Source organism: Leptodactylus fuscus, chromosome 3 (genome assembly GCF_031893055.1).
Source record: "Leptodactylus fuscus isolate aLepFus1 chromosome 3, aLepFus1.hap2, whole genome shotgun sequence".
NCBI classification, from domain to species: domain Eukaryota; kingdom Metazoa; phylum Chordata; class Amphibia; order Anura; family Leptodactylidae; genus Leptodactylus; species Leptodactylus fuscus.
The window spans coordinates 139,875,961-139,903,243 of NC_134267.1; the positions used below are offsets into that span (position 1 = coordinate 139,875,961).

Here is a 27,283-nt window from a genome sequence, read left to right on the forward strand (position 1 = left end):
GTTAAAACGATAAACATTCAAGAAATGCCAATTTTCCTCCTTTTCACTTTTAGATTTTCATTACTTTACCAAAAAAAACTTTACATGAACCTCTGTTTTATTTTTTTATTTTTATTTTTTTTAACGAAAGAAAGAAAGAAAGAAGGGAGGGAAGGGAGGAAGGAAAGAAAGAAAGAAAGAAAGAAGGGAAGGAGGGAGGGAGGGAGGGAGGGAAGAAAGAAAGAAAGAAAGAAAGAAAGAAAGAAAGAAAGAAAGAAAGAAAGAAAGAAAGAAAGAAAGAAAGAAAGAAAGAAAGAAACGAACCTCTGTTTTATGTTGTGCACATAGATGGATTTTAGTTGGTAACTAATAGAGATGAGCGAACACTGTTCGATCGAATAGATACTCGATCAAATATCAGGCCGTTCGAGGTATTCGATTCCAATCGAATACCATGAGGCAAACTCAGTAAAAATTTGTATCCCCTCCCAGAACCAGCGTTGACTGGCCAAATGCTGTACTCTGTATGGTATTCGACCAATCACCGCTGGTCAATGCATTTCTATGGGAAAAAGTCAGCTCCCGCATATCGCAAGCTGACAGGGATCCCGACGTAATACAGGGACTTGGGCATGTTAGATGCCCCCAGCCATGCTTCCCCTGCTGTCCCAGTTGCATTCCAGGGTGTTGGTATTATTTCCTGGGGTGTCATAGTGGACTTGGTGACTCTCCTGAGTCAAAGAGTTGGATCCCCTGAAACAAGCATTTTTTCCCCATAGACTATAATGGGGTTCGATGTTCATTCGAATAGTCGAATATTGAGGGGCTATTCGAAACAAATATCAAATATCGAATATTTTACTGTTCGCTCATCTCTAGTAACTAATAAATGGATTTTTAACTTTAACAGCTCGATGCTGGATTGCTCTTCATCTTTATTGTGCAATATATGTTGTTGTTGTTATAACACCTGGGAAAAAAGGTCCCCATATTTATTGCAGCTTAACCCTATTGTTAGCTAGCATGTGGAACATGTAAATGGGCACAAAGAACCAGTGAAAACAGAGCATGGAAAGATAACTTTTTTAAACAAATATTTAGAGCATTAACTGATATGACTGCATACAAATTGGTTATACAGTTTTGTAAAAATGACTAACAATCCCAACTATATCCTAAGTCTGCTTTTCTTGTCTTTATAAACTAGCTATACACTGTGGGCAGCCACCACATGTGCCATATGGAAAGCTGGAAGGGTTTGACTACAGCTGGGGCGCCAGTGTCAGTTACACGTGTGTGGATGGTTACCAACTCTCTAGCCCAACTGTTCTTTCATGTGAAGGAAGGGGAAGTTGGAGAGGAGAAATCCCTCAATGTTTACGTAAGTTGAGACTTTTTTGAATTAAAAAATTGTTTCTTCTTAGCATCCTTTTTATGACTCGACCAAGGGACATGATGTACAGTGATCGATCAGAACACTTAATCCTAAAGTCCGGATATTGTAACTATGCAGACAGACTGGACAGACCGGTCATTCCCATCAGCAGAGAGCACTGATGGGGGTTCTCAGACTCCAAGCAACTTAGTTTTAGTTTATTGCTTTTCAATATATTTATAGCAATTCACAATAAAACCATTGTGTGTTACTGAATGTATTATCACTTCTTGAGGCAAAAGCAAGAAACACCTATAGATTATTCTGCATAGATAATGTCATTGTCATAAACAGATCTTTTATTACTACTTGTCTACTTTCACAAAAATGGGATCTAAAAAGTTTTTCTTTTTTTTTTATGTAGATTGTGAGCCCCACATAGAGCTCACAATGTACATTTTCTCCCTATCAGTATGTCTTTGGAATATGGGATGGAAATCCAAGTAAATACGGGAAGAACATTCAAACTCCTTGCAGATGGTTTTTGCCCTTGGCGGGATTTGAACAACTGCAAGGCTGCAGTGCTAACCACTGAGCCACCGTGTGGCCTCCTCTAAAAAGATTTTCTGACCTATTCATAACCATGTATTTCATTCCACTGTAGTGCCACCAAAGGGGGAAATAACGCATTACATATTATCCATTACATTCAGTAAGATGCTCATGTGCTGGATTAATTTTCTGTGTACTCTAAAGGGAATATATACTCTGTATAGGTGCTCTTCACTTGTGTTTGAATGAGCCATGGCACTTATGTGAAGACTACAGACCCTTCATTTTTTTTTATCTTTATCCATCTTCCTGTACCTACCTGCATATAAGTTTGTCCTATGTAAGTGAACAGGGTAAAGGTGCAATGTAGTTTTGTGCTTGTCTATTAAGTAGACGGATGAGGTAAATTTGAAGAAGCTGCTGCAGTCACACCAATGCAACAACCTCTTCAAACAAATGATTGACACAGGTACCAGAACCTGGTCTTATATGTTATCTCATATTAACATACTATCCAGAGAATTCAAAGGAAGATGATCCCAGGAAATCCATTTAAGGCCTCATGCATACGACCATGTACTTGTAGCCAGACCTTGATTGAATGGCACAGATGACACATGTGCTGCCCATTCCTCCACAGCCACACTCACTGCACTAAGTAAGTCTGGGATGCCAACTGTATAGGAGTAGGACCTGTCCTGATTTTTACGCAGGGCTCACGGCGCCATGCACAAGCTGTGTGTATGGGGACATAAAAATTAATTGGTTAGTGCTTTTAGCCATTAAAAACACTGTGCGAGCACACTGTCAACACGTGGTGGACTATTTCAAGTGCTATTTTAATATTGACATAAATGGTCCTAGACATTTTACTGCTCCAATATGTTTATTTCAAACCTCAATATTTACCTTTAGCTCAATATCGCACACTATATGTAAGTTGCATTTAGGGTTGAGCTGATCTTGAGATTTCAGGATCGATTTTAAAATCCAATTTCGGATCATTTTCCAGCCGATCCCGATCGTGTAATTTTCTCGATCACCGATCGGGATCCGATCTTTTCCGATTGCTCAACCCTATCAATGATATATACATGAATAGGGTTAAGCCGATCTTGAGATAACCTCCAACCTCGATCCCGCCACAAAAGATTGGGATCGAAATCGGAACCCAATCGCTCAACCCTAGTTGTATTGTTGGAAAGGATTTAGTATTTCTTTTTACAAGTTTATAGAGCTCTTTTATTATTACACGTGCTGTTTTATTTTTACAACATGTACAAAATTTCCACTGATAGAATATTTCATATTCCAGAACCCAAGTGGTCATATTAAGGAACATTAACCAAAGAAAATGCACAATTTTTTTTATAAAGCTGATTGTTTTAGGAATTAGTTGACCTGCATACAATGGGGCCATTTTATTATTGCTCATGCACCAAAATTCTGATGTATTCTTTCTAATGCACCTAATTCACTAAATGCAACTTTTTTTTTTTTTTTTTTAATGAAACTGAATTTTGGGACAAAAACATTGCACTTTTAACTTAACAGTTAAAAATACCTAAAAAATCCTTTGGCATCTCTGGAGCGTGATCTACAACAAATTTGTGAACCAGCAAGTGAAATTTAGATAAATTTGACACAAAAATCCAAAATAGAAGTAAACATGTCAGAAACTTGGCTTCAAAAAATGTCCTCACCATAAATCTACTCTAGTGATAGCAGGATTATATTCTGTTAACCTTTAACACTTATTTCTAAGCTTCGTGTTCCTTTGATGCTGAATTAAAGAAACTTTAGAGCACAGGAGCTGGAGCTACGCATAATTTTCATGAAACCTTGTATGCAACAATTGTCTGGATCAGTGGCGTAACTAGGAATGGCGGGGTCCCGTGGCAAACTTTTGACATGGGGCCCCCCCGAAGATCTCGACCGAGTCCCTCCTACGCATTCCTGCGCGCTCTATTATGTCCCATAGTGGCCCCTGCACACAGTATTATGTTCCATAGTGGCCCCTGCACACAGTATTATACCCAATAGTGTCCCCTGCACACAGTATTATCCCCCATAGTGGCCCCTGCACACAGTATTATGTTCCATAGTGGCCCCTGCACACAGTATTATACCCAATAGTGGCCACTGCACACAGTATTATCCCCCATAGTGGCCCCTACAGGACTAAATACTGTCACGTCACCGCTATACCAGGACAATTGTGGATAAAAAATCTGGTCATGTGCATTACAATTTAGTAAGTCCATGTGCCTCATATTAATAGCAGTTAACCCCATCATGTCCCTCACATTAACCCTTGTGTACCTCACATAAGAGCTACTGATATGTGAGAGACATGGAGGTAATAATAAAGTATCTTCATTACTATTACCCATATATGTCTCACATATTAGTAACTCTTATGGTGAGGCACACAGGGGTTAATGTGAGGGACATGATAGGGTTAACTGCTATTAATATGAGGCACATGGAGTTACTAAAACAAAAGTAATCACCCCAAATGCCTGATATTAATAAGTATAGTAACCCCAGTACGTACCTGTGTATCTGTTTTCTTTCTTTAGTTTCATTTTCCTTCTTCCTTTCTTCCTCTTCTCCTCTTGAGTGCAGGACGGCAGGAGCTCGGCAGGGATAAGCCCCGCCTCCTGGGCTCTCCTCAGCCCTCTCATTGGTGGGCAGAGGACAGCAGAGAAAGGGAGGGGGGGAGAGAGGGGGAGCGTCCTGAAGCGCTGAGAGGAGCCAGACCTGCAGCTCCTGTGTCTCAGCCGTTGCTGCAGCTTCAGGGCCCCCTGTTGGTGGAAAGTATTCCACCAACAGGGGGCCCCGATCATTATACTCGGGGGTCCGAAAAGACCTCCGAGAATCATGATGGCAGCGGTAGCAGCTGTCGCTGGGCCCTTAATGCTGCCTCCGTGGTAGTTACGCCACTGGTCTGGATATAGTAGAGATGAAATTGTTTAACAGTATGATAGATAGAGATGAGCAAACACTAAAATGTTCGAGGTTCTGCATCGAATCTTAACTTCGAACAGCTAGTAGTATTCGATCGAGTACAAGTATTTCGAATACCGTAGTATTCGATCGAACACCTACTCGATCGAGTACTACTCACTCATCTCTAATGATAGATAGATAGATAGATAGATAGATAGATAGATAGATAGATAGATAGATAGATAGATAATGGATTTACAACTGTGTCTCTATGTGAAGAAGTATTGTTTCACTGATATGGGTTTTATTTCAGCTGTATTTTGTGGAGACCCGGGAACTCCAGCTGAGGGAAGACTTATTGGACGAAGTTTTACATATAAATCAGAAGTTTCATATCAGTGTAGACCACCCTTTATTCTAGTTGGGTCATCGAGAAGAATTTGCCAGTCTGATTGCACATGGAGTGGTATTCAACCAACCTGCATTGGTACGTGCAGTCGCTATTAACAATCTACAGTATGTTTTGTCACAAAGATCATTTTCACGTTAAAAGTCATTTTGGGACTTTGTGTGTTATAATCCAATTTAACTAACTGTTTGGCAGAGATTAAATCAACACAGCAAAAATCTTGATTTGAAGGGTGTTTTGTATTGTTTAATGATATGCTTCAATAATTGAAAGCAATCTCTAAGGAAATCCTGTGCAGGGAAACTGTACTCATGTTAAAAAAAAAAATAGAGTAAGGGTGAAAAAATGCTGAAAATACAGAAACGGAAACTATTTAAAATTGTAAAATGTAAAATAAACACACAAGGGCAGATTTATTAATGAAAATGTATCACAATTTTTGCCATGAACTGTAGATGTTATAATCTGTGGCTAAGCAGTGTAATTATCATTCCGCATTAGCTACCCTGACAAATCTGGTGCTACGTAAAAAAAAACTGCAGAGTCTTAAAGAGGACCTTTCACCACTTTTGGGCACATGCAGTGTTATATACTGCTGGAAATATATATATACTGCTGTCGGCTTTCCCGATCTGTGCCCGGTGTAAAGAGCTTACGGTGCCGGTACCGTAGTGCTCTATGGTCAGAAGGGCGTTTCTGACAGTTAGCCAGAGACGTCCTTCTGCCTCGCGGCGCCAATCACGCTGTGCTGTGGAGCGGGGAGTAACTCCAGCAGTATATAACACTGCATGTGCTCAAAAGTGGTGAAAGGTCCTCTTTAAAGTTCCTTCATAGTGGATGGGATTCCAGTGAATCCCATTCACACATTGTAGAAATATATGCGCAGCTGAAATGCGGTGATTTCTAAGACCACAATGATTTTGGAAATCGCAGCATGCCAATTATACCTACGGAAACATGGGCGATTTCCCTATAGGTATAATGGAAGCCAAAAGTCCACAGAGGAAACCTCTCTGGACTTTCTGTGAAAAGCACTGTGGGAAAAACTGTCATGTTTTGCCCCCATAGATTTTCCTGCAGCTTTTTTTTCTCCACGGCCCATGGTAACTCTGTCTCATATAAGTTTGGGGGAGTTCACACTACTGTTACTAATGTCTGTTACTGTCACAGAGAACAGTCACAGGCTGATTCAGTGTCTGTTATATTCCATCCAGTTTGCTTACTTTTGTAGCAGAAGATAAAGTCCTGCATGCACAACTTTATCGTCCATTACAATAGTAAACAAACATGATGGAAGATATTGTCCGTCATGTTGTTTACATTAATATCAATGGGAACGGACACTTTGATGTCTGTTGCTATCATCCTATGACGGAAGACAGCAACAGACATTAATAATGGTAGTGTGAACTCCCTTTACATTTATTAATGAGTTATGCTCAGGCAAACGACATACACCTTGCAAGAAGTGACCGACACCTAACAAGAATTTAACCCCTTAGCGACCTTTGACGTACTATTACGTCATGGACGCGAGGTACTTCGCGCACCATGAAGTAATTGTACGTCATGGTGATTCCGCCCGCTCACTAGCTGAGCGGGCGGATTCGGAACTGGGTGATGGCTGTTACTGACAGCTATCACCCTTTTCCATAACCTCCGGTCAGTACTTTTACCGATCGGAGGTTTTAACCCTTTGATTGCGATGGTCAAACATGACCACCGCAAACAAAGGGTGCCGCGATCTCTCCCCCCCCGCGGCGAGATCGGGGGGTGCCGGTATCTGTAATACGTAGTCTGGGGTCTGGTTAGTGACCCCAGACAGCCCTGAGCACTCACTTACTTACCTGGTGCTCCCGGCGTCTTCTGGAAGTGAGTCTGTGCCGTCCGCACAGCTCACTTCCTGTGTCTAGAGTGAGACACGTGCAGGCTGTCACTGCAGCCTGTGTCTCAGTCTACAGTAGAGAATCAGTGATTGCATGCATACATGCAATCACTGATCCATGTGTCCCATAGGGACACAAGAACAAGTAAAAAAAAAGTGTAAAAAAAAAAATAAAGTATTTGAAAACAATTAATAAAGTTATAAAGTCCCAAAAATCCCTTTTTTCTATAAAAAATGAATTATGTAAAAAAAAACACAAAAAATTAATAAAAACAATACATATTTGGTATTGTCGCGTCCGTAACAACCTGTACAACAAAACTGAAACAATATTTAATGTACACAGTGAACGGCGGTAAAAAATAACGGAAAAAACCCGCCGGAAGTAGTGATTTTTCGCCATCTCACCTTACAAAATGTGCTATAAAAAGTGATCAAAAAGTCATATGCACCCCAAATTAGTACCAATAAAATGCACAGGTTGTCCCGCAAAAAATTAGCCCTCAACCAACACTGTCAAGCGAAAAATAAAAATGTTACGCCTCTCAGAAGATGGCGATGCAAAAATCACTGATTTATGTCCCCAAATGTGTTTTTGTTCTGCAGACTTAGTATCGCATAAAAAAATAACATAAATGAGGTATCGCCGTAACCGTACCGACCCGCAGAATAAAGGTCACATGTTACTTATACTGTACGCTGCATGGCGAAAAATGTAAAAGGTAAAACTCAATACCAGAATTGATTTTTTCTCTTTTAAATCCAGCAAAAAAAGAGTTAATAAAATGTAATCAGTAAGTTTTAGGCACCCCAAGATGGTGTCATTACAAAATACATCACATCCCGCAAACAACAAGCCCTTATATGGCCACGTCAGCAGAAAAATAAAGAAAATATAGCCTCTACCAATGTGAAGACAAAAACCCGCAAAATCGCCAAATCATTAGAACACAACTGGGTGCGGCAGGCAGGGAATGTATAAGCTGTGCAAGCGAATATCAGGGGACACCCCGGATTTAGAGCTTACGAGGGAAAATATACCAGAAGTGACCCCAGTGTGACTTCCCCAATCATAGGAGCTACTGGGGGTACAGTAGGGAATTTAGTGTCTGCAATGTCCTCCGCACCGCTTATACATTCCCTCTTCGCCATCCGCTGTGCAGTCACGTCCGGGATACTAATACTCACTACACCCCCTGATAAATTCTTTTAGGGGTGCAGTTTTCAAACTGCGCTCACTCCTTTGGGGAATCCACTTTTCTGGTACCTTACAGGCTCTACAAACATGACATGGCGTCTAGATACCAAACATCTGAATCTGTACTCCAAAAGCCGCATCGCGCTCCTTCCCTTCTGACCCCTGCTGTGTGCCCAAACTGCAGTTTATGCCACATGTATGACACATGTATGACACTGATGTAACCGGGGTAATGTCATATGTGAGTATAAACTGATATTAAGGCCCAGCCAGACACAGAAGGGAAGAAGGTTATTTGGTTTTTGGAGCACAGACTTACACGGTTTGGTTTTTGGATGCCATGGCACTTTTGCAGAGACTCTAAAATTTCCCCTACAAAATGGGGTCACTTCTTGGGGAATTCCAGTTTACTGGCACCTCCAGGGCTCTGCAAAAACAACATGGCACCCAGAAAGTCCCTCTAAATCTGTACCCCAAAAGCTATAAAGCGCAGTGCTCCTTCCCTTCTGAGCCCTGCTGTGCGCCCAAGCAGCAGTTTATACCCACATATATAAATTTTTGCCCCTCGGGATCGCCCACTTAATAGTTTTAGGAGTGCAGGTCTCTGACAATACAAAGTGGGTGCAATGCATTGGATACCAAAATGGCATATTTCTTTAAAAATTTCAAATTTTGGGAAGCATTTTTAGTCTCAAAATCATAATACCCCTTGATACATTCCTTGATGGGTGTAGTTTCTAAAATGGGGTCACTTTTGAGGGGTTTCTATTGTATTGATACTTTAGGGGCTCAGCAAATGCGACATTGCACCTCAAAACTATTCCAGCAATATATGCCTTCCAAAATCCAAATAGCGCTATTTCCATTCTGAGCCCCAACATGTACCCATACAGCAGATTATGATCCCATATGGGGTATTGCCGTGTTCAGGGGAAATTGTGGGGGGCTCTTAATTCTCTAAGTACTTGCAAAAATTAAAAATATGGCGCTAAATGGACGATTTATTGGAAAAAAAGTAATTTTTCATTTTCACATCTCAATGGTAAAAAAAATCTGTGAAACACCTGTAGGGTCCAAGTGCTCACTAAACCCCTTGATAAATTCCTTGAGGGGTCTAGTTTTCAAAATGGGGTCGTTTTTTTGGGGGGGGTTTCCACTGTTCTAGCACTTCAGGGGCTCTCCAAATGCAACATGGTGCCTGAAACAGATTTCAGCTAAATTTGCCCTCCAAAATCCCAATAGCGATCCTTCAGCTCTGGACTTTACAGTGTGCCCATAGATCACTTTACATCCACATGTGGGGCATTTCTGTAGTTGGGGCAAAGTGCTTGACAATTTGTGGGGTGCATTTTCTTTTTTAACCCCTTGTGGAAATGCATAATTTGGGGTTAAAGCTACATTTTATAGCAAAAAATGTCACTTTTCCTTTTGTTGGGCCAATTCTGTTACACTCCTGTAGGGTCAAAGGGCTCACTAAACCCCTTGGTAAATTCCTTGAGGAGTATAGTTTCCAAAATGGGGTGACACATTGGGGGCTCTGCAAAAGGGACATGGTGCCTGAAAAGTATTCTAGTAAAATCTGGCCTACAAAATCCAATTAGCGCTCTATCCGTTCTGAGAGCGACCGTGTGCCCGTACATTAGGGTACCAGCACATATGGGGTATTGTCGTGTTCAGGAGAAATTGTGTAACAAAATGTGGGGTGCAGTTTCTCCTTTAACCCTTTGTGAAGATGAAAAATTTGGGGCTACAGTGACATTTTATTATAAAAAAAAGTAATTTTTCATTTTCACATCTCAATGGTAAAAAAATCTGTGAAACACCTGTAGGGTCCAAGTGCTCACTATACCCCTTGATAAATTCCTTGAGGGGTCTAGTTTCCAAAATGGGGTGACATTTTGGGGTTTTCCACTGTTTTGGCACCTTGGGGGCTTTGCAATCGGGGCATGGCGCCTGAAAAATATTCTAGCAAAATCTGGCCTACAAAATCCAATTGTGCTCCATCTGTTCTGAGAGCGACCGTGTGCCCGTACATTAGGGTACCAGCACATATGGGGTATTGTCGTGTTTGGGAGAAATTGTGTAACAAAATGTGGGGTGCAGTTTCTCCTTTAAACCTTAGTAAATGTGTAAATTCTAGGGCTAAATGAATATATTAGTGACAGAAATTGAAAAATGTAAATTTGACTTCCATTTTGTTTTAATTGTTGTGAAATGCTGAAAGGGTTAAGAAACTTTCTAACTGCTGTTTTAGATTCTTTCAGGAGTGCAGTTTTTAGAATGGGGTGACTTTTGAGGTTTTTTTATTAGAGAGGCCTTTCAAGTTCCCTTCAGAACTGAACTGGTCCCTTGAAAAATGTGTTTTGGAAATTTTCTTGAAAATTTGGAAAATTACTACTTGACTTGTAAGCCTTATAATATCTGAAAAAAATGAAAGGGTGCTTAAAATTTGATTGCTACATAAATCAGAGACATGGTTAATTATATTTATGAAAAAATTCGGGTAGTATGACTTTCTATTTGAAAGGCTTGCAATTTCAAAGTTTGAAAATTGCATTTTTTTCAAAATTTTCACCAAATTTCCTATTTTTTCATAATTAAAGACAAAACATATTGACGAAAATTTACTACTGACATGAAGTACAATGTGTTACGAAAAAACAATCTCAGAATCACTTGTGTAAGTTAAAGCGTCTCAAAGTTATCGCCATTTAAAGTGACATGTCAGATTTGAAAAAAGAGGCCTGGTCCTTAAGTCACTTTTGGGCTGTGTCTCTAAGGGGTTAAACAGTCCATACACATTAGATACATGTTGATCAAGCTCTCAAATTTCAATTTATCTGTGTATGGATTACTCAAAACTCTCCACCAATGGAAGATGTTGAAAAATATAAGATTGGACAATTGAAATTCAGCTGCTGACTTCTTTTGTTCACAAGGGTATAAGCCTCTGAAAGACTTGCTCTACAGCTGCTGTCTCCCATCTCTCGTTCACTACACATCAACTGGTCAGACAAGCTCAGGGTATATGCATATAGGGAAGCTGGGGAAGATTGCTGACTGTGACTTTGGAAACCTTATACATTAACAACATATGACTAAGACTGAATTAATAGAAGTGTTAAATATTTTCTTCAAATCAAAGATATATAATATTTAAATTCAACTTTCTTTTAGTATTTTTTAAAAAAATTGATCTTTGAAGTGTTGATAGTTTTTATGATCTTATTATCTTTATGATGTTAAGTTTCATATATAATTTTTCTTAATTTCGTTCTAAACTGTCAGTACCTCTGTTTCTTTTTTATTATTGTGATGGAATGCCTTGAACTGCAGAACCAAATAAAATAAAATGATTGACTGTTTCCATAGTAACCTAGTCTCATGTTCAGTTTTTTGCACACATTTCAGATCCAGCTCATAACTCCTGCAGAGACCCCGGTACACCGCATTATGGCATGCAGAACAGTTCCAAGGCTTATGAGGTAATGAATACATTTAATAAGCACTGTTTAAGTGTTAGAAAGTTTGGATAATTAGAGATGGATTTTCTGCCAATGCTCAGATTTGTAAAGTTATATTGGAAATGTTTTTGTTTTTTTTCATGATAAAAGTAAAATGAAGCCTGCCTGTGAAACAAACCAAACAAAGTATCCAATTACCATTAGATATATCATTAGCAATGGGGAAATCTAGCATCTGTGTAATATATTTTAAGAAGATATTTTTCCAGTTTGTTTTAAACTGTGTGCTGTAGAAAAAAAAAACATAATGCTAGCTTTAGACAATCACTTCTCCTTGCCCCATATCCTGTGACAAAGTTAGAAGTCCTAAAATCCAGGAGACATTCTAACCTATTTCCTACCTAGGGTAAAAATGAAATTTCATTGTCTCCCTTCATTGGGGGGAGGAAAATGCAGTAATAGATATAGTGCTTTCCTCTATAATAAAGAGGATATTTCACGACATCCACCAACTCCACTTAGTTACCTAGAGTCCCCCTATACTGGAAATCCACAACAGAATCTGCATGGAATGTTTGCTCTAATCTCCGTAAATACACTTGGAGATTTATGAAACTTCCTAAAAAAGTTTGTCCTTTGTTGCCCATTGAAAATATTGGGCATAATTCTGTTCATTTACTTTATTTCCTTCATACAATCAATCACAGCACATCTGCTCTTGAACAATTAAAATATGTTTGGGCGCCAGCATTCCAGGCGGTTTTTATAAATTTGCTCTTTCTAAAAAAAAAAAAACATCACGACTAAGGGACTAGTCAATCACATCTTTTTTTCCAAACTGTCTATCTTAAAGGAGTCATTTGTTAATAGAGATGAGCGAACACTAAAATGTTCGGGGTTCAAAATCTGATTCGAACAGCCGCACACTGTTCGACTGTTCAAACGGGTTTCAAACCCCTTTATAGTCTATGGGGGGAAATGCTCGTTTCAGGGGTACACAACATTCGATCAAATTCTATTTACCAAGTCCATGAGTGAGGATCAGGCTGGATTCTTCTCCCTGCGCAGCGTCCCCACGTTCTCTTCCGGCCTTGAATTCACTCTGCTAGGCATCGGGCCTGGGAAGAGTGAATGCAGAGCCGGAAGACGCCGCGGGGACGCTGCGCAGGGAGAAGACTTCTAAAGATAAGAGAAAAACCAGCGTTGATTGGCAATGTATAGCATTCTGCCAATCAATGCTGGTTCTGCATCGAATCTTAACTTCGAACAGCTAGTGGTACTCGATCGAGTATGAGTATTTCGAATACCGTAGTATTTGATCGAATAACTACTCGATCGAGTACTACTCGCTCATCTCTATTTGTTAACATTTGACTTATTGTCTTCCATGATTTCTGACATATTTGCACCATATATTTCTGTGGCTGATACATGAACCCGATTCTATCACTGATACGAGAAAACACTAGATAATGAATATCTGCATTAAGGACTCAGTGTGAATACATAATACCATATGTTTGTATTTTTATGCATTTTTATGCATTTTATGATCACTTGGTTCTATAACATATTTGCATCTTAAAAGAGGAAACACTAAAATTGAAGTCTAGGGTCTTTTCTTTTTATCTTTTCCTTAATACTTGGACATATATTATTTTGTGTGAATAAGAAGTAGCAAGATCCATTTCTGTCCCTCATTATCATTTAAATAGCCCTTTCCATTTCTTTCCATTTACTTCTTTCTTGGGCTCCTGACATATTTCTGTTATTTTTGTTTTTTGAAGATTGGGAGTTCAGTCTTCTTCAGATGTCGAAAGGGCTACCACATTCAAGGCTCCACTACACGTAATTGCCTTGCTAATTTAACATGGAGTGGAACCCAACCAGAATGCATCCGTAAGTACTAGAAATGTTTGCATTATTTCAAATTATCTATTCGGAACAGAAACATATTCCGGCTTCAAATAAAACTAAAAAGATAGTTTACAAGGACAGATAAACATTGTAAAGTCATGGACATTAGTGTAACTTCAAGTTTTTTGCATTACAGAAGTTCCTAAGAACCATCTAATTATAATTATTCTCTGTTTATATATTATGTATAAGTATTGATGTTTGTTACTGAAAATCTGAGATTGTAATAACATCCAAATGTATCGCAGGCTCAATTTATGAGCAGAATAACTTAACTAGCTTTTCACATTGATTGATCTACTCAACCAAATTGTTAGCACACAAGGCTGTACGAAGGTTTATTGGACTTTGCATACAAGAAGAGAATATATGAGCCACTTATGGTGCAGGTTCATGTTTCGGGGTTGTATGTAGTTCTTTACAAAAAGAAAGGTTCCCTTAATTTATTCTAAGGATAGATCATATAAAAATCATAATAAGCTACTGACAGAATACTTCTATATATACTTTGCTAGATGCAGGCAAAACAAACTGCATTTTATATCCTACATCTGTTAGTCTATATTTATATAAGGCTTAAGGCTAGTTTCAAATAGCCATAATGTTACAACAACACCTGGACCCCGCATGGTTTTACTCAACATAAATCACCATTTTCTGAAATTTACAATCTCACAATGAATCAAAAATAACCCTCATACTGAAGCTAAGCTCACAAAATGTAGAGCCTACAAACCTTATGATAAAATGTATCTAAAAAGTATAATTATATTAGAAAGCTGATTATATAGAAGATAACACATTTTACCTAATATTATTATTATTATTATTATTATTATTATTATTATTATTATTATTAGTAGTAGTAGTAGTAGTAGTAGTAGTAGTAGGGGTAGGGGTAGTAGTAGTAGTAGTCATAGTGTTAGTGGTAGTAGTAGTAGTAGGGGTAGTAATGGTAGTAGTAGTAGGGGTAGTAATAGCAGTAGTCATAGTGTTAGTGGTAGTAGTAGTAGGTGTACTAGTAGTATTATAAATCTAATAATTAAGGGACTATCATTTCTAAAATTAAATCCTGAAATGCTTCACATTGGCCCATTGCAGCAGTTTTCCTGTATTGCACAATGACACCAATCATTTTCATTACAATTCATATAAACTGTCTGAATAATCCAATGTAGGTCTATTTTCAGTCATATGACACAACCTTTACCATTAGCAGCCTGAGGCACAAAGCACTAAGAAGGATATATGGCTAGCTTATAAGTGTTCCATCATAAAAGATTTCAAGACATTTTCTAGGTAGCAGAAATTTGTCGATAAACTTTGAAATATAAGGAATTCTTACTTTTCATTGGATTTTTAAAACATATAATTGACTTAATTGCTATAATAAACACATATTAGGTTGTGTTGCTATGTGTCTGATAGGAGCAGTTTGTATAGGTGGTATACAAAGGGAATGAGTGATTAGAACTTAAAGGGGTTGGCCATTTTCAGACCGATATTGAGAGACAAATGTTATGGTTTGTATAATAAAAAAGTTGTACAATTTTCCAATACACTTTCTGAATCAATTCCTCACAGTTTTCTAGATCTCTGCTTGCTGTCATTCATTCTGTTACTTCTAGTGGATAAAAGTCCGACTATGGTCATGTGATTTACGGTCCATGGTCATGTGATCAGTACACAGGTGCTGCTCATTATAGTCACAGCACAATAATCAGATATCTGTCTGGTGATCAGCTGTGCACCTGTGTACTCATCACATGACCATGGACCGTACATCACATGACCATGGACCGTACATCACATGACCATGGACCGTACATCACATGACCATGGTCAGAGTTTTATCCACTAGAAGTAACAGAATGAATGACAGCAAGCAGAGATCTAGAAAACCGTGAGGAATTGATACAGAAAGTATATTGGAAATTTAACAACTTTTTATTATACAAATTATGATATTTGTCTCTCAATATTGGTCTCAAAGTGGCCAACCCCTTTAACTTTTACTGGATATACAGTATTTATAGCCATAAGCCATATAGAAGACTAAAGGACTCAATAGTAACCAACATCTCCAATAGACACACACTGGCCCACATTTACTAAGTTGATAAATGCCCCTTTTGTGGTTTAGTTTGCACCTAAATTTTGTCTCATCTCATTTTATGCATACTAGTAATTTTATTCAGAATTTATCATAATACTTTTTTAACTTTAGCTTTTGGGTATGGCCAACATTTGTCTATTTCTTAGACAACTTAAACTTAGTATAACATTTCACAAGTCTCTTTTGACATACAGTACATAGTACCTAGAAGTAACTTAGCCGACTGGTGGTATATGCTACTGGACTTTTTATTGTAGATGGCTTGCTGGGATTGCTGTGTTAGAGGGGTTGCAGTGTAATAGGGAAAGATACTGTATGTTCCCTTCCTGAGGACATTCTTCCTGGATGGAATTACTTCCTCACTATTCTTTGAACATCTGTTTGTGACTTACCTGATATGGCTAGAACATCCCATTTTGAATTATTGAAGTGTATTTCTATATTAATGTATAAAACATACTCTAAATAACACTCTTCATAAGTATTATGAATTAGAAACATTGGAAGTCTATTAAACTTTTTTGCTTTCTGCTGTATCTTTTAGTCTTCTGTATGGTTTGTGGTTTTAAATATACCCAGTAAAAGCAAAGTTTTAATCACTCGCTCCTCTGTAAAATATATGATGACTATGGTGTGTGTTCTGAATTTGTTTTACTATTGATTCTGGAACTTCTAAGTTTGTAGAGGTGAACAAATCTATACATTCTTTCCAGCTTTTTATTCCTCCAATATGATTGCAGTTCTGATCTCAAAGTTACCAAATTGATTCTACTACTTCTATTACTAGGCACTCAGTTGATACCAAGTTTTAACATTTTGTATTTAAAGGGGTATTCTTAAAAAGGGATGGCATATTGCTACCATATGCCATTGCTTTTAATTGGCAGGATTCCAAGGTCAGGTAATCCGCTGATGAAATTGATGAAATCCCTCACTCCTATTTCAATAAACAGAAACTTCCTGGCAGGCCTCTCTCCTGGTTTCCTTACCAGGTCCCAAGGTGTACCTCCACTCCAATTTATAATGACAAAAAAAAAAAAAAAAAAAAACATGTCACCGAGCCGATCAAGGTGTAACACCCTTGATAAATGGGAGAATAATAAAAATTGACAGGTGACTGCTCACCTGGTTTAGTTGTGTGGAACACAACAACCAATACAAATATCAACCAATGTGGCTAGGGAGGGCAGCTGCTAGTCTCAGTCACTGGGACTTCAGGACAAATGGAATGGATGGACCAGCCTCCAAGGGGACAGCCAAAAACACCAGCGCTCACCCAGATGGATTTGGGAGGCAACTTTATTTATCCCGACGCGTTATGGGCCTTATTGCCCTTTTTCAAGTGCAATATAAATCTCTTGGTCAGCCCTTCAACTGTATGTTACCTCTTATTATGTTGAACAATAAAAATAAACTGTTATAAAAAAGCCATATCCTATAAGTTGAACACCGTAGCAGAAAAAAAGTCAAAATGGCCGAACCACCGTTTTTCACAATTCTAGCAGCCTTCAAAAATTGAATAAAAAACAATCTCCAAAATAGTATAAAACCCCCCACAAATTACCAAGCTACAACAGATGCCTTACACATCTCCATATATGGAAAAGTTATGGGTGTCTCAATATGGTGACAATTTTTTTCCCAAGCTTTTAGATTTTTGTGTCATCATCTCAAGTGAAGTTGTCCCTGCGTACAGTAAAACAAAATATCATATTTAAAATATTTTTATCATAAAATCATAAAATGCTTTGAAATTTTAATCTAACCCAGTTTATTTCTTTTCAGCTCATGCCTGCCGACAACCTGAAACACCAATTCATGCAGATGTGAAAGCAATAGATCTACCTACACTGGGATATACCTTAATATATATTTGCCAGCCTGGGTATTTTCTAGCTGGTGGATCTGAGCACAGAACATGTAAAAGTGACATGAAGTGGACAGGAAAACCTCCTATTTGTAAAAGTAAGTCCAAATCACACTGCTGGGGCACTATTTGAATTTAGTGTTAAAGCACCTGCTATGGTGCCAAATTTAAATGGTCCAATCACAGAAGAGCCACTACTATTATTCAAATCGGCATGGAATTCAACAGTTGTGGTGGTCCCACTATGATCTAATACAGGAAGGCGGGGTTGATGAAGGGGAAGTATTTCATAGGATATCCATGGTTATCAATAACTTTTCCTAGTGGGGCGACTCCAGGGGAGGCCTAAACTTACTGTCAGCCCTCCCCTCTCCCCCACCCGCAGTGCTACTAATTAAAGTGTCAAGGCCTACGGGGGGGGGGGGGGGAGAAGAAGGAAGAAGTTGGCCAGGTGCAATGCTAGTGCAGCAGCGTGCCTCAACAATTTGTTTGGCTATAGTTACATCTGTATTTTCATGGTTGCTCAAGTTTTGTTTTGTTTTTTTTTAAAGTTGAGGTTGAAAAACCCTGTTAGGTTGAGGCCCCATGTAGGGGAAAAACAGTATACTTGCAACAAAAAATTGCTACCTTTCACAGTACCAGCAAAGTGGGTGAAGTTTCATTAATCTCATCCTCAGAATGTGGAAAAAAACAGAGCTGTAGAAAATGCAGCTTCTCATTTTAGCTGTGAACACGTTTTCCCTATATGTTTTAAAAGGAGGAAAAAACTGAAAAACGCAAAAAAATCTCAATGAAAATAGCCGCAGAAAAAATGCAATGCATTTTTTTCCATAGTATGTTTGAGCTGCGTTTCACTACGTGGAACCTTAGCCTTAAGGGCATGTTCATGCTGAGTTTTTTACTGGCAGATTTTGAAGCAGAATTTTGCAAAAAAAAAAAAACATCATGGTTTGTTATTGTTCTTAACCCTTTCGCTGCCAGGCACGTACACTGTACGTGCTCCCAAGGTGGCACTTCAGTAGCCGAGGACGTACTTAGTACGTCCTCCCTACTAATGCCGATATCTCTGGACTGCATCAACATATCTTGATGCTTTAAAATGCATTTTAAAGAAGAGACTCTCAGCTTTAAAATGATACCAGGGACTTGATGATTTTACTTACAGTCTTGGAGCCATTCACTGTTGAATACACTATTTGGCATTGAGATCCAACTGCAGATCTCAATTCCCGACAGCGTTTCAACAGTGAATTTCTCCAAAACTGTACATCCAATCATCGAGTTCTTGATATAATTTTAAAGATGAGATTCTCCTCTTTAAAATGCAATTAAAAGCATCAAGATATGTTGATGCAGTCCAAAGATATAGAGCTCCAAAGTGTCCCCCCCCTCCTGTCTAAGCAAGCAATTTGCGATCTAACAAGAAAGGGAGAGGGACACTGAGAAGCCCAGCAGAGAGAGAGACACAGAAACGATCTCTCTCTGCATAACTTGTATGTGACAGCAGGAGGGGGGTGGCAGGGACTCTATTGTCCCTATTAACCCTTCTCCTGCCAATCAGAGCGTATACTATATATTTGTCTCTGATTGTCACATACAGTTATAATGTAATTCCCCCCTGAGCTTTTCTAGTGGGGTATTCTTATGTTATACCTCCTGAACATAACCAGGAAGTTTATTGGCGCTGTAACCCAGACGTTTACCATTGTCCAGGTCGCAAGCCAAAAAAAAAAAAGTTGCACCAAACACTTACACAACATATACATAAAGTCGCAAATAAAGTTTGCATTTCACCCAATCCCTGTCCTGTCTATACCTGAGCTTTCTACAGTAAAATATGTCTCTAGTGATGTCCGTTACACACTAAAATAATAGTAATAACAATTATCACTAGAGATGAACGTATAGATTGCTAAAATTATTATAGGGGGATGGAAAATAACATTTTTATGTAAAGTCCTATTTAATTTGCATGCACAAAATGGAATGGCGCATTTCTGCGATTTTGGCGATTCTTTAACACCCGCCCCTGTAAATATATACATGTGTGGTATGTATGAACTCCTCACATATTGCAGTTTTATGGACAGTACATTATATTTGCAGAAAGGGTTTTCTTGAGCCGCACTTTAGTGGCAAATTTGAATTTTTGCGCAATTTTTGCTAGCAATCTCTGTTTGCGGCAAAGTTGAATGAAGGTGGTTGTATATATAAACTATTAAATTGTGTTTTTATATACGGTATGCTGTGTACTCTGAAAAAAGTTAGATTTTGGTATCACAGTCACAGTTTGGTAGGTGCAGTATAGCTTTTGAACGTATTAGTGAACAACAGCAAAATCCTGCTTGTCTTCTGTATTCGTGTTTTTGGGAGTCCGAGCTCTTGTTGTAGTTGATGTTTGCGGTACATATAGTATATATACACATTGTATACACCATAAGCTATTATTTTAAAAGTATTTTGTATATGAATGTGAGATTGAACATGAGTTTTAGGTGCAAATATGTGTTTTAGCGTATTTTTTCAAAAAATTATTTGTGTTGGTCGCAAAGTTGCATGAAGGTGGATGTGGCTATCGATGACCCATTAAGACATTTGTAATCTTGAGATTGTCTACTTTCAAAAAATATATAGGGTTTAGGGGTTCACTTACTTTTCATGGTGTGTAATCCCTACATTTTATAGGATGATACTTTTTTAACATTTCCAGCTTCAAAGCAGAATTTTGTTCCTTCCAGTTCTAGCGATTTTCTGAAGACAGGTTCAGGCCATAGTGATATGTATGAACTCTGCACATGTTGAACTCTTATTTTTAGGAGGTTTGGTGCATTTAATTTTTTGTTTGGATTCCGCTTTTAACAACTAATATACATTTATTTGCATTTTTTCATAAAACATTCACTTTAAATCAAAATTGCATGAAGGTGCCTGTTCGTATACAGTACCAAGTGGCATTCTGACAATGCTGCAGGTGTCTACTTTAAGAAAATATATAGGTATGGGGGGGTTGGATGCTTTTTTAATGTTGCAATTTAGGTTTGATTTGTCCATCTCAAAACTGTGAAAGTTGCTCTGGCTACTGGAGGTGCAAAATTTCCAGAGACCCTTAGCAGCGAAAAGGTTAATCATTTGACCACCTCAGGGACATTTGCTGGTTATCCAGTGATGATCCGTTTCCAGAAACAGAATGTCACTACTACTCCCCCCATCCACTCCATGATATTTACCTATCTTACCTATCTTGCTTCCATGCTTCTGTTTATGGGACGGCTCCTCCCTGTTTTCTGACTGCCAGTGTGCATAATGGGGTCAGGGGTTGGGAAGAGTAGGTAGGGAAGGGCTAGTAGTGGGTGGGAGAGAGGAGGGAGAGAGGAATGGGGGGGGAGTGAGATGAAAGAGAGCTACTATGTAAGTTACATAGCAGGAAGCTGAATCATGTTAACAAATGCAGAAGATACCAGAAGTTCCCAGAGACACCCAGAAATCACTCAAAGCACTGCTAAATGTGTATTGGTGCATTTATTAACCCATTTATAGCACTAACAGACTTTAAAAAATATAAAAAATCGCCAGAAAAAACTTTTAAGTATCATGCATTAAATGCTGTATTAGACAACATGATGTATCTCTGTGTTTCTTGTTTCTCTCAGATCAGAATCAATAGGTTAATAGGTTTCATTATATCTTAATAAGTTTCATTATATTTGGCTATTTAATGTGTTTTTTTACTATGTGTATATATGTATTTCGCAGGTAAAGGACTCAGGGAATTAAATCCAACTATTACAAAAACTCCAGGTGCGTTAAAATATTTTTTTTTTTTCATAATTGGAATTAAATAAAGCAAAATGCTATTATAATATATGAATAGAATAGACTAGAAGATAGATAGATAGATAGATAGATAGATAGATAGATAGATAGATAGATAGATAGAGATAGATGTGAGTTGGCCCTAGATTCCTAATTATAGTACAGCACATTTAGCGAAGTACTTTGAAGCTGTCCGTTATAAATAATGGTTTTATTAGGCACTAGACATGAAACCTTTCAGACATTAAGAAAGGTTGCAATATGTTTATTGTACACGTTTCCCATGGGCTTCCGGTTCCCAACTTTAATGAAGGTGAATGAAGCTGCCATGGTTTTATGCAATGCATTTCCAAACAAGGTGACTTGAGACTACATATCAGTAACACTGAACTCCAGCCTCTATATAACTACAGATAATGAATACCATCAGCAACGCAGATTGTGGACTTTCTTGGATTACGTAAAACAAAATAATAAGCAGATTTTCAGTAAAGGTGCAGTTACACTTCAGGGACTTATGTAACATTGATATAAACATTGACTTCTGTATAAGAGCACTAGATCACAATAAAAGAGTGCTAGATATATTTTATCATTAGTAATAGACATTAATAGTACAGTGCTAGACAGTAATATTGTGCTACAACATTGACTAGTTTAAACTGAAAGTACAGATGTTCAAGCATTGTGCATTTATTTTCAGTTCCTTCAGATGTTTTTTCCGTGAATTCCGTCTGGAAAGGATTTTATGAATATCTTGGGAAGCAACATTCAGCAACCTTAACTGTTGACTGGTTTAATAACACAAGCAGCAAAGTTAATGGGACATTCTTAGATACTAACAATAGTGAATTAAAGCTGTCAGGTAAGTTAAAATGTAGAAAGATCCTGATAAACATTTTACTAAACTTAGTAATGGGAACATTTGCTTACACTTTCCCAGAACCCACATGGATCAGCTGTTTCGGCAGCCTCCAGGTCTTCCTCTTGGGGCCACAAAATCCTTTAAGATGACAATGGGGACGCCAACTAAACCCCATCAATCTAATATTTATCAATAATCCCATGAATAGCTGATATTCTATCCAAATGTGTGTCAAGAAAACAACTACTTTATATTATGTAGTTGTAAATATGAGACTCTGATTTATGAGATATGAGACTGAAAAGAAAATGCAAAAAAAACTTTATCACCTTTACAAAATGTTTAATTTTTTAATATAGACAGCAGATATTTTAACATTCTAGCCTATCATGTAGAGATGAGTGAACAGTAAAATATTCAATATTTGATACTCGTTTCGAATAGCCCCTCAATATTCGACTATTCAAACGAATATCAAACCCCATTATAGTCTATGGGGAAACACTGTTCGTTTCAGCGGAAACCACAATTCGACTGAGGAGGGTCACCAAGTCCACTATTACACCTCAGAAAATGATGACAACATCACTGGAATGCAACTGGGACAGCAGGGGAAGCATTCCTGGGGGCTACTAGCATGCCCAAGTCCTTGTACTATGCCACTAATAATGCAGGAGCTGACTTTTTCCCATAGGAATTCATTGACCAGTGTTGATTGGCCGAATGCCATACAGTGTACAGCATTCGGCCAATCAACACTGGTTCTACCGGAGGCTCATCTGTGAGGAGGCGGAGTCTAAGATCAGTCCACAGCAATCTCCATTGTGGTCTGATCTCAGATATAGCAGAGTTGACACAGCGTTGGTTGACCGAATGCTGTACACTGTATAGCATTCGGCCAATCAAAGCTGGTCAATGCATTCCTATGGGAAAAAGTCAGCTTCCGCATACCGCAAGCTGACAGGGATCCCAACTAGCATATAATGGGCTGCCACGAGATAGAGCCCCAAAGAGCTGTTTGAGTAACATTCCTACCTAAATAAAGGTAATCCCTAGCTAACCCTGCCTGTACATCTGTCCCTGTCTCACAGTCACATAGTTCACAGTCTCATATGAACCAAATCTAAAATCCACCATTCGTATAAAGTGGTGGTCACCTGATTTAGCCAGCCAATTACTTTTTCCGATGCCTATGTTTTCCTACTTCCTATCCCACCTCCCCTGCAGTTATTGGTGCAAAAAAAAGCGCCAGGGAAGGTGAGAGGGGATACTAATTTTTAGTGCGTTTGCCGCGCGATATTCGATTGGAATCGAATATCTCAAACAGCTTGATATTCGATTGAATACCAATTCCATCGAACGCCGTTAGCTCATCTCTACTATCATGTCATTTATACAGTAATGTAAAGGGTACAGTGTGTTACTACAAATACAAGTATGCTTTCTATATATTGGTTTATTAGACTTTTGTGTTCTCATCAGGTGTTTATAAGAAAGAAGAAGCCCACTTGCTTTTGAAAGTTTTCCAGATTAAAGGTCCTTCAGATGTTTTAATAAAAAAGTTTCAAAATGATAACTGGGCAATGGATGGTTATGTAAGTATTCTAATAACATATTGCTGATTTATATCTACTTTATGACTTCTTCAGAACAAGTGTGTTTGGGCCTTAATGACATTTTTTGATGCTCAGTTTTAGGGGAATCCAAATGTGTAATAGTTTTTGTTATGTTTAGCTACTTTTACAAAACTATAAACCCTTAGTGAAGCCAGCTGTAGCTTTTTTTTTCTTGGGATTAATATGGCGTCTTGCCGAAAATATGCATACTATTAAGAAATGGAAAAGTGATTAAAAAAAAAGACAGAAAAAATGCACTGGAATCGACTTTAGTGCACATTCACATGGGGCAAAATGGCGCTTTATTTGCCGCTGAATTTTCCATGCTGAAAAAAAGAGCCTCCCATTGACTACAATGGATGCTGCTAGCTTTTTTATCCACTAGCAGAATTTTCCGCTAGTGGAAAAAAAAGCTAGCAGCACCCATTGAAATCAATGGGAGGCTTTTTTTTCAGCGCTGAAATTCTACACCAAATTCCTCACGATTTTCTTTCATGTGAATGGACCCTTAGGCTGGTGCCCCACTTGTTATAAATGGTTAGGCTATGACGGAAACACTACGGAAAAAAATGCAGTGAATCCCATCTGCACATTGCAGGAAAATACACGCAGTGGACATGCTGTGATTTCCAAAACCATTGTGGTTTTGGAAATCGTTGCATGTCAATTATACCTATGGAAACATCAGCAGTTTCTTTATAGGTATAATGGAAGCCGAAAGTCAATAGATGAAACTCTGCGGATATCCTATAAAAAGCACTATGGGAGAATCCGCAGCAGCAACACGTCGTGTTTTTTTTTCACTGAGGCCCGCTATGTGGGGCCTTAACCTTAAGAAGAATAGCATTCTGATTTCTAAGTAACGTTACAAGATGAATAACTGAAGACATCAGCAAAACTAGCAGAGTATCCAAAACATTTACGTATGTTGTAGTCTTTTACCTACTGGCAGAATGACAGGGTAGCTGAAGTGATATACTGTATTAGGGCCAGTTCACATGGAGTTTACAAGCACGCATTCTGGCACGTATACACGTGTCAGAATGTGAGCGCTCAAAACAGATCCCATTCATTTCAATGGGTTGTTACGGGCGTATAACGCGCGTAATTTTGTGCGCGTAATTTTGCAGCCAAATTGCGTGCGCAAAATTACGCACGTTATAGGCCCGTAACAACCCATTGAAAAGAATGGGATCTGTTTTGAGCGCTCACATTCCGACACGTGTATACGTGCCAGAATGCGCGCCCATAAACTCCGTGTGAACTGGCCCTCAGTGGTTCTTGTAACAAGGAAAATTTGCTGTTTTTGTGACATCAATGATCCCTGAAATATATATAAATTAACTTTACAGGTAAAGAAAGAATACACTGGTATATTTCTAGTCCTTTTTGCTGTACATCAATATAATAAGTGTGTTAAAGGAAATCTCCTAACCTTACACTGCTTTATAGCTGGACCTTAACAGCTACATTAGGTGAATCATTCTGTTTGTTTTTATAGGTATCATCTGGAAGAGAGAAGAGTGTTTTTAACTACCAAGGCGATATACAATCAAAGAATTTTGGCAAATTTATATTTCAAAGACAGAGTAAGATCAATGTTTTGTTTAATATCAAAGTTGACCTGAAGGTTTTTCCCATCAAGCCATAACACTGAAAATGGTTTATTTGCATTGTTTTCTGTTGAAATGCCAGGAGGTTCCAGGCAATATTATCAGTTTGAGAGTAACATTATTGAGCCATAAAGGCCTTTGAAGAGGTTAAAATGAGTTTTAAATGTGTGCACAGAAAGACCAAGCTGATGGTTATTTCAGCTTTTTGTAAGGAGACTTCAATGTGAAGGTTTGACTTTATAGTCTATTTTATGAATTATAGAGAACATGAAATATTATTTACACCACACATATTAACCATTTGACAACAAAAACTCTATTGGCTTGTATTTCTACTTATCAATTACATGTGCTTCCATCTAATCCCATTATATGGTGCTATCTTCTAACAGCAGATATTGACTTCATGGTTGACCCTGTTCTTATTCACATCACTTTAAATCACTGGTAGAATGTGGCTCATCTTTTGCGCATTACCCTTTCTTGCACCAAAGATGTGCCAAATTCTCTCTTCTGTGTTCCCACTCCATTTTTTACAGAGGAGTAAGGCTGGTCTGGTGGGAACACCCTAACCCAAAAAAACGTCTATAGCTAATGCCAGACAGCTTGTGTCAGATATACTTGAAATCTATACATTTAAATTTCAATGCTAGCACACAAGAATATACCTGAATTATAAAGAGACTGGAGCCAGTGACAGAAGGGTTATGGATTAAAGGGGCTTTCCAGGATAAATCCATATTGTAAGGACAAGGCACCCATGCCTTCCCACCACCCATCTAATCTACATATTTTAGCTATACTTTTTTACTGTAATATATGTAGGCCATGTAACCTACATATATTACATTTTTTGCCTTTCTTATGATGTTGTGAGGTCTCAATCTAATCGATATCCACAGCCTGAACATCAGTAGTAAGTACCTATCCCTCAGCCCCATTATACTTGTCAATTCTCCTGTTAATACCCAAACCCCAAAACTGAATCGCTGAAAGGCCACCTCTTTATTATATGTGCCAGCCACCCACACATGCACATTACAGTGGGTGGCCAGCACAAGTCAAAAAGAGGAGGTTAGGTTGGTGATCAATTCCTGGGTTCAGAGCTGCCAGGAAAAAAAAGGGAAGTGTAAAGCGAATGGGGGGCAGGTCATAGAGGAGGTGCTGGCTGCACACATCACAAAGCGGATTTCCCACCACCCACATTTCCATAGAATCCTGCTGGCATCTAGCACCATATAATATGGACTCTACATGCACAATCCATATTATACTGTGTGTGGGCCACTGTGGAGCATATTATACTGTGCAGGGGCCACTGTGGAGCATTACACACTGTGTGGCGCATTATACTACTCATTATACATTAAATTATACTATACCTGTACACAGGACTGGTGGGCTCTAGGTCTTTCAGGCCAACAATGTAGATGCAGCAAGAATTCATTGTTGTCCTTAAGCTTTCTCTGCGTAACAGTAATGATGATACATGTAGGTGATTACAATATTACAGCCAAAAGTGAAGGTTATTGAGTGAGTGAGAACAGGACTCTGAAGATGGCTACTGAGGATGTAATAGGTGGGCCAGCTAGGGAAACAGAGGGAGATGGTAAGAAAGGGGAGAGGGTGTGAGTCAGCTCTAAGTGCAGCTAAAGGAATCAT

The 27,283-nt window shown here is 38.5% G+C and overlaps 1 protein-coding gene across 2 annotated transcripts in view; it reads left to right on the forward strand.

Moving 5' to 3' along the window:
* CSMD1 (CUB and Sushi multiple domains 1) overlaps positions 1-27,283 on the forward strand; it is a 1,381,920-nt gene that overhangs the window by 1,328,261 nt on the left and 26,376 nt on the right. For both annotated transcript variants that reach the window (XM_075268411.1, XM_075268410.1), the window contains 9 exons: positions 1,187-1,360; positions 5,172-5,345; positions 11,762-11,835; positions 13,602-13,713; positions 17,633-17,812; positions 21,468-21,512; positions 22,231-22,392; positions 23,875-23,987; positions 25,510-25,597. In XM_075268411.1, the coding sequence (XP_075124512.1) occupies positions 1,187-1,360; positions 5,172-5,345; positions 11,762-11,835; positions 13,602-13,713; positions 17,633-17,812; positions 21,468-21,512; positions 22,231-22,392; positions 23,875-23,987; positions 25,510-25,597 (1,122 nt within the window). The remainder of the gene's footprint in view (positions 1-1,186; positions 1,361-5,171; positions 5,346-11,761; positions 11,836-13,601; positions 13,714-17,632; positions 17,813-21,467; positions 21,513-22,230; positions 22,393-23,874; positions 23,988-25,509; positions 25,598-27,283) is intronic.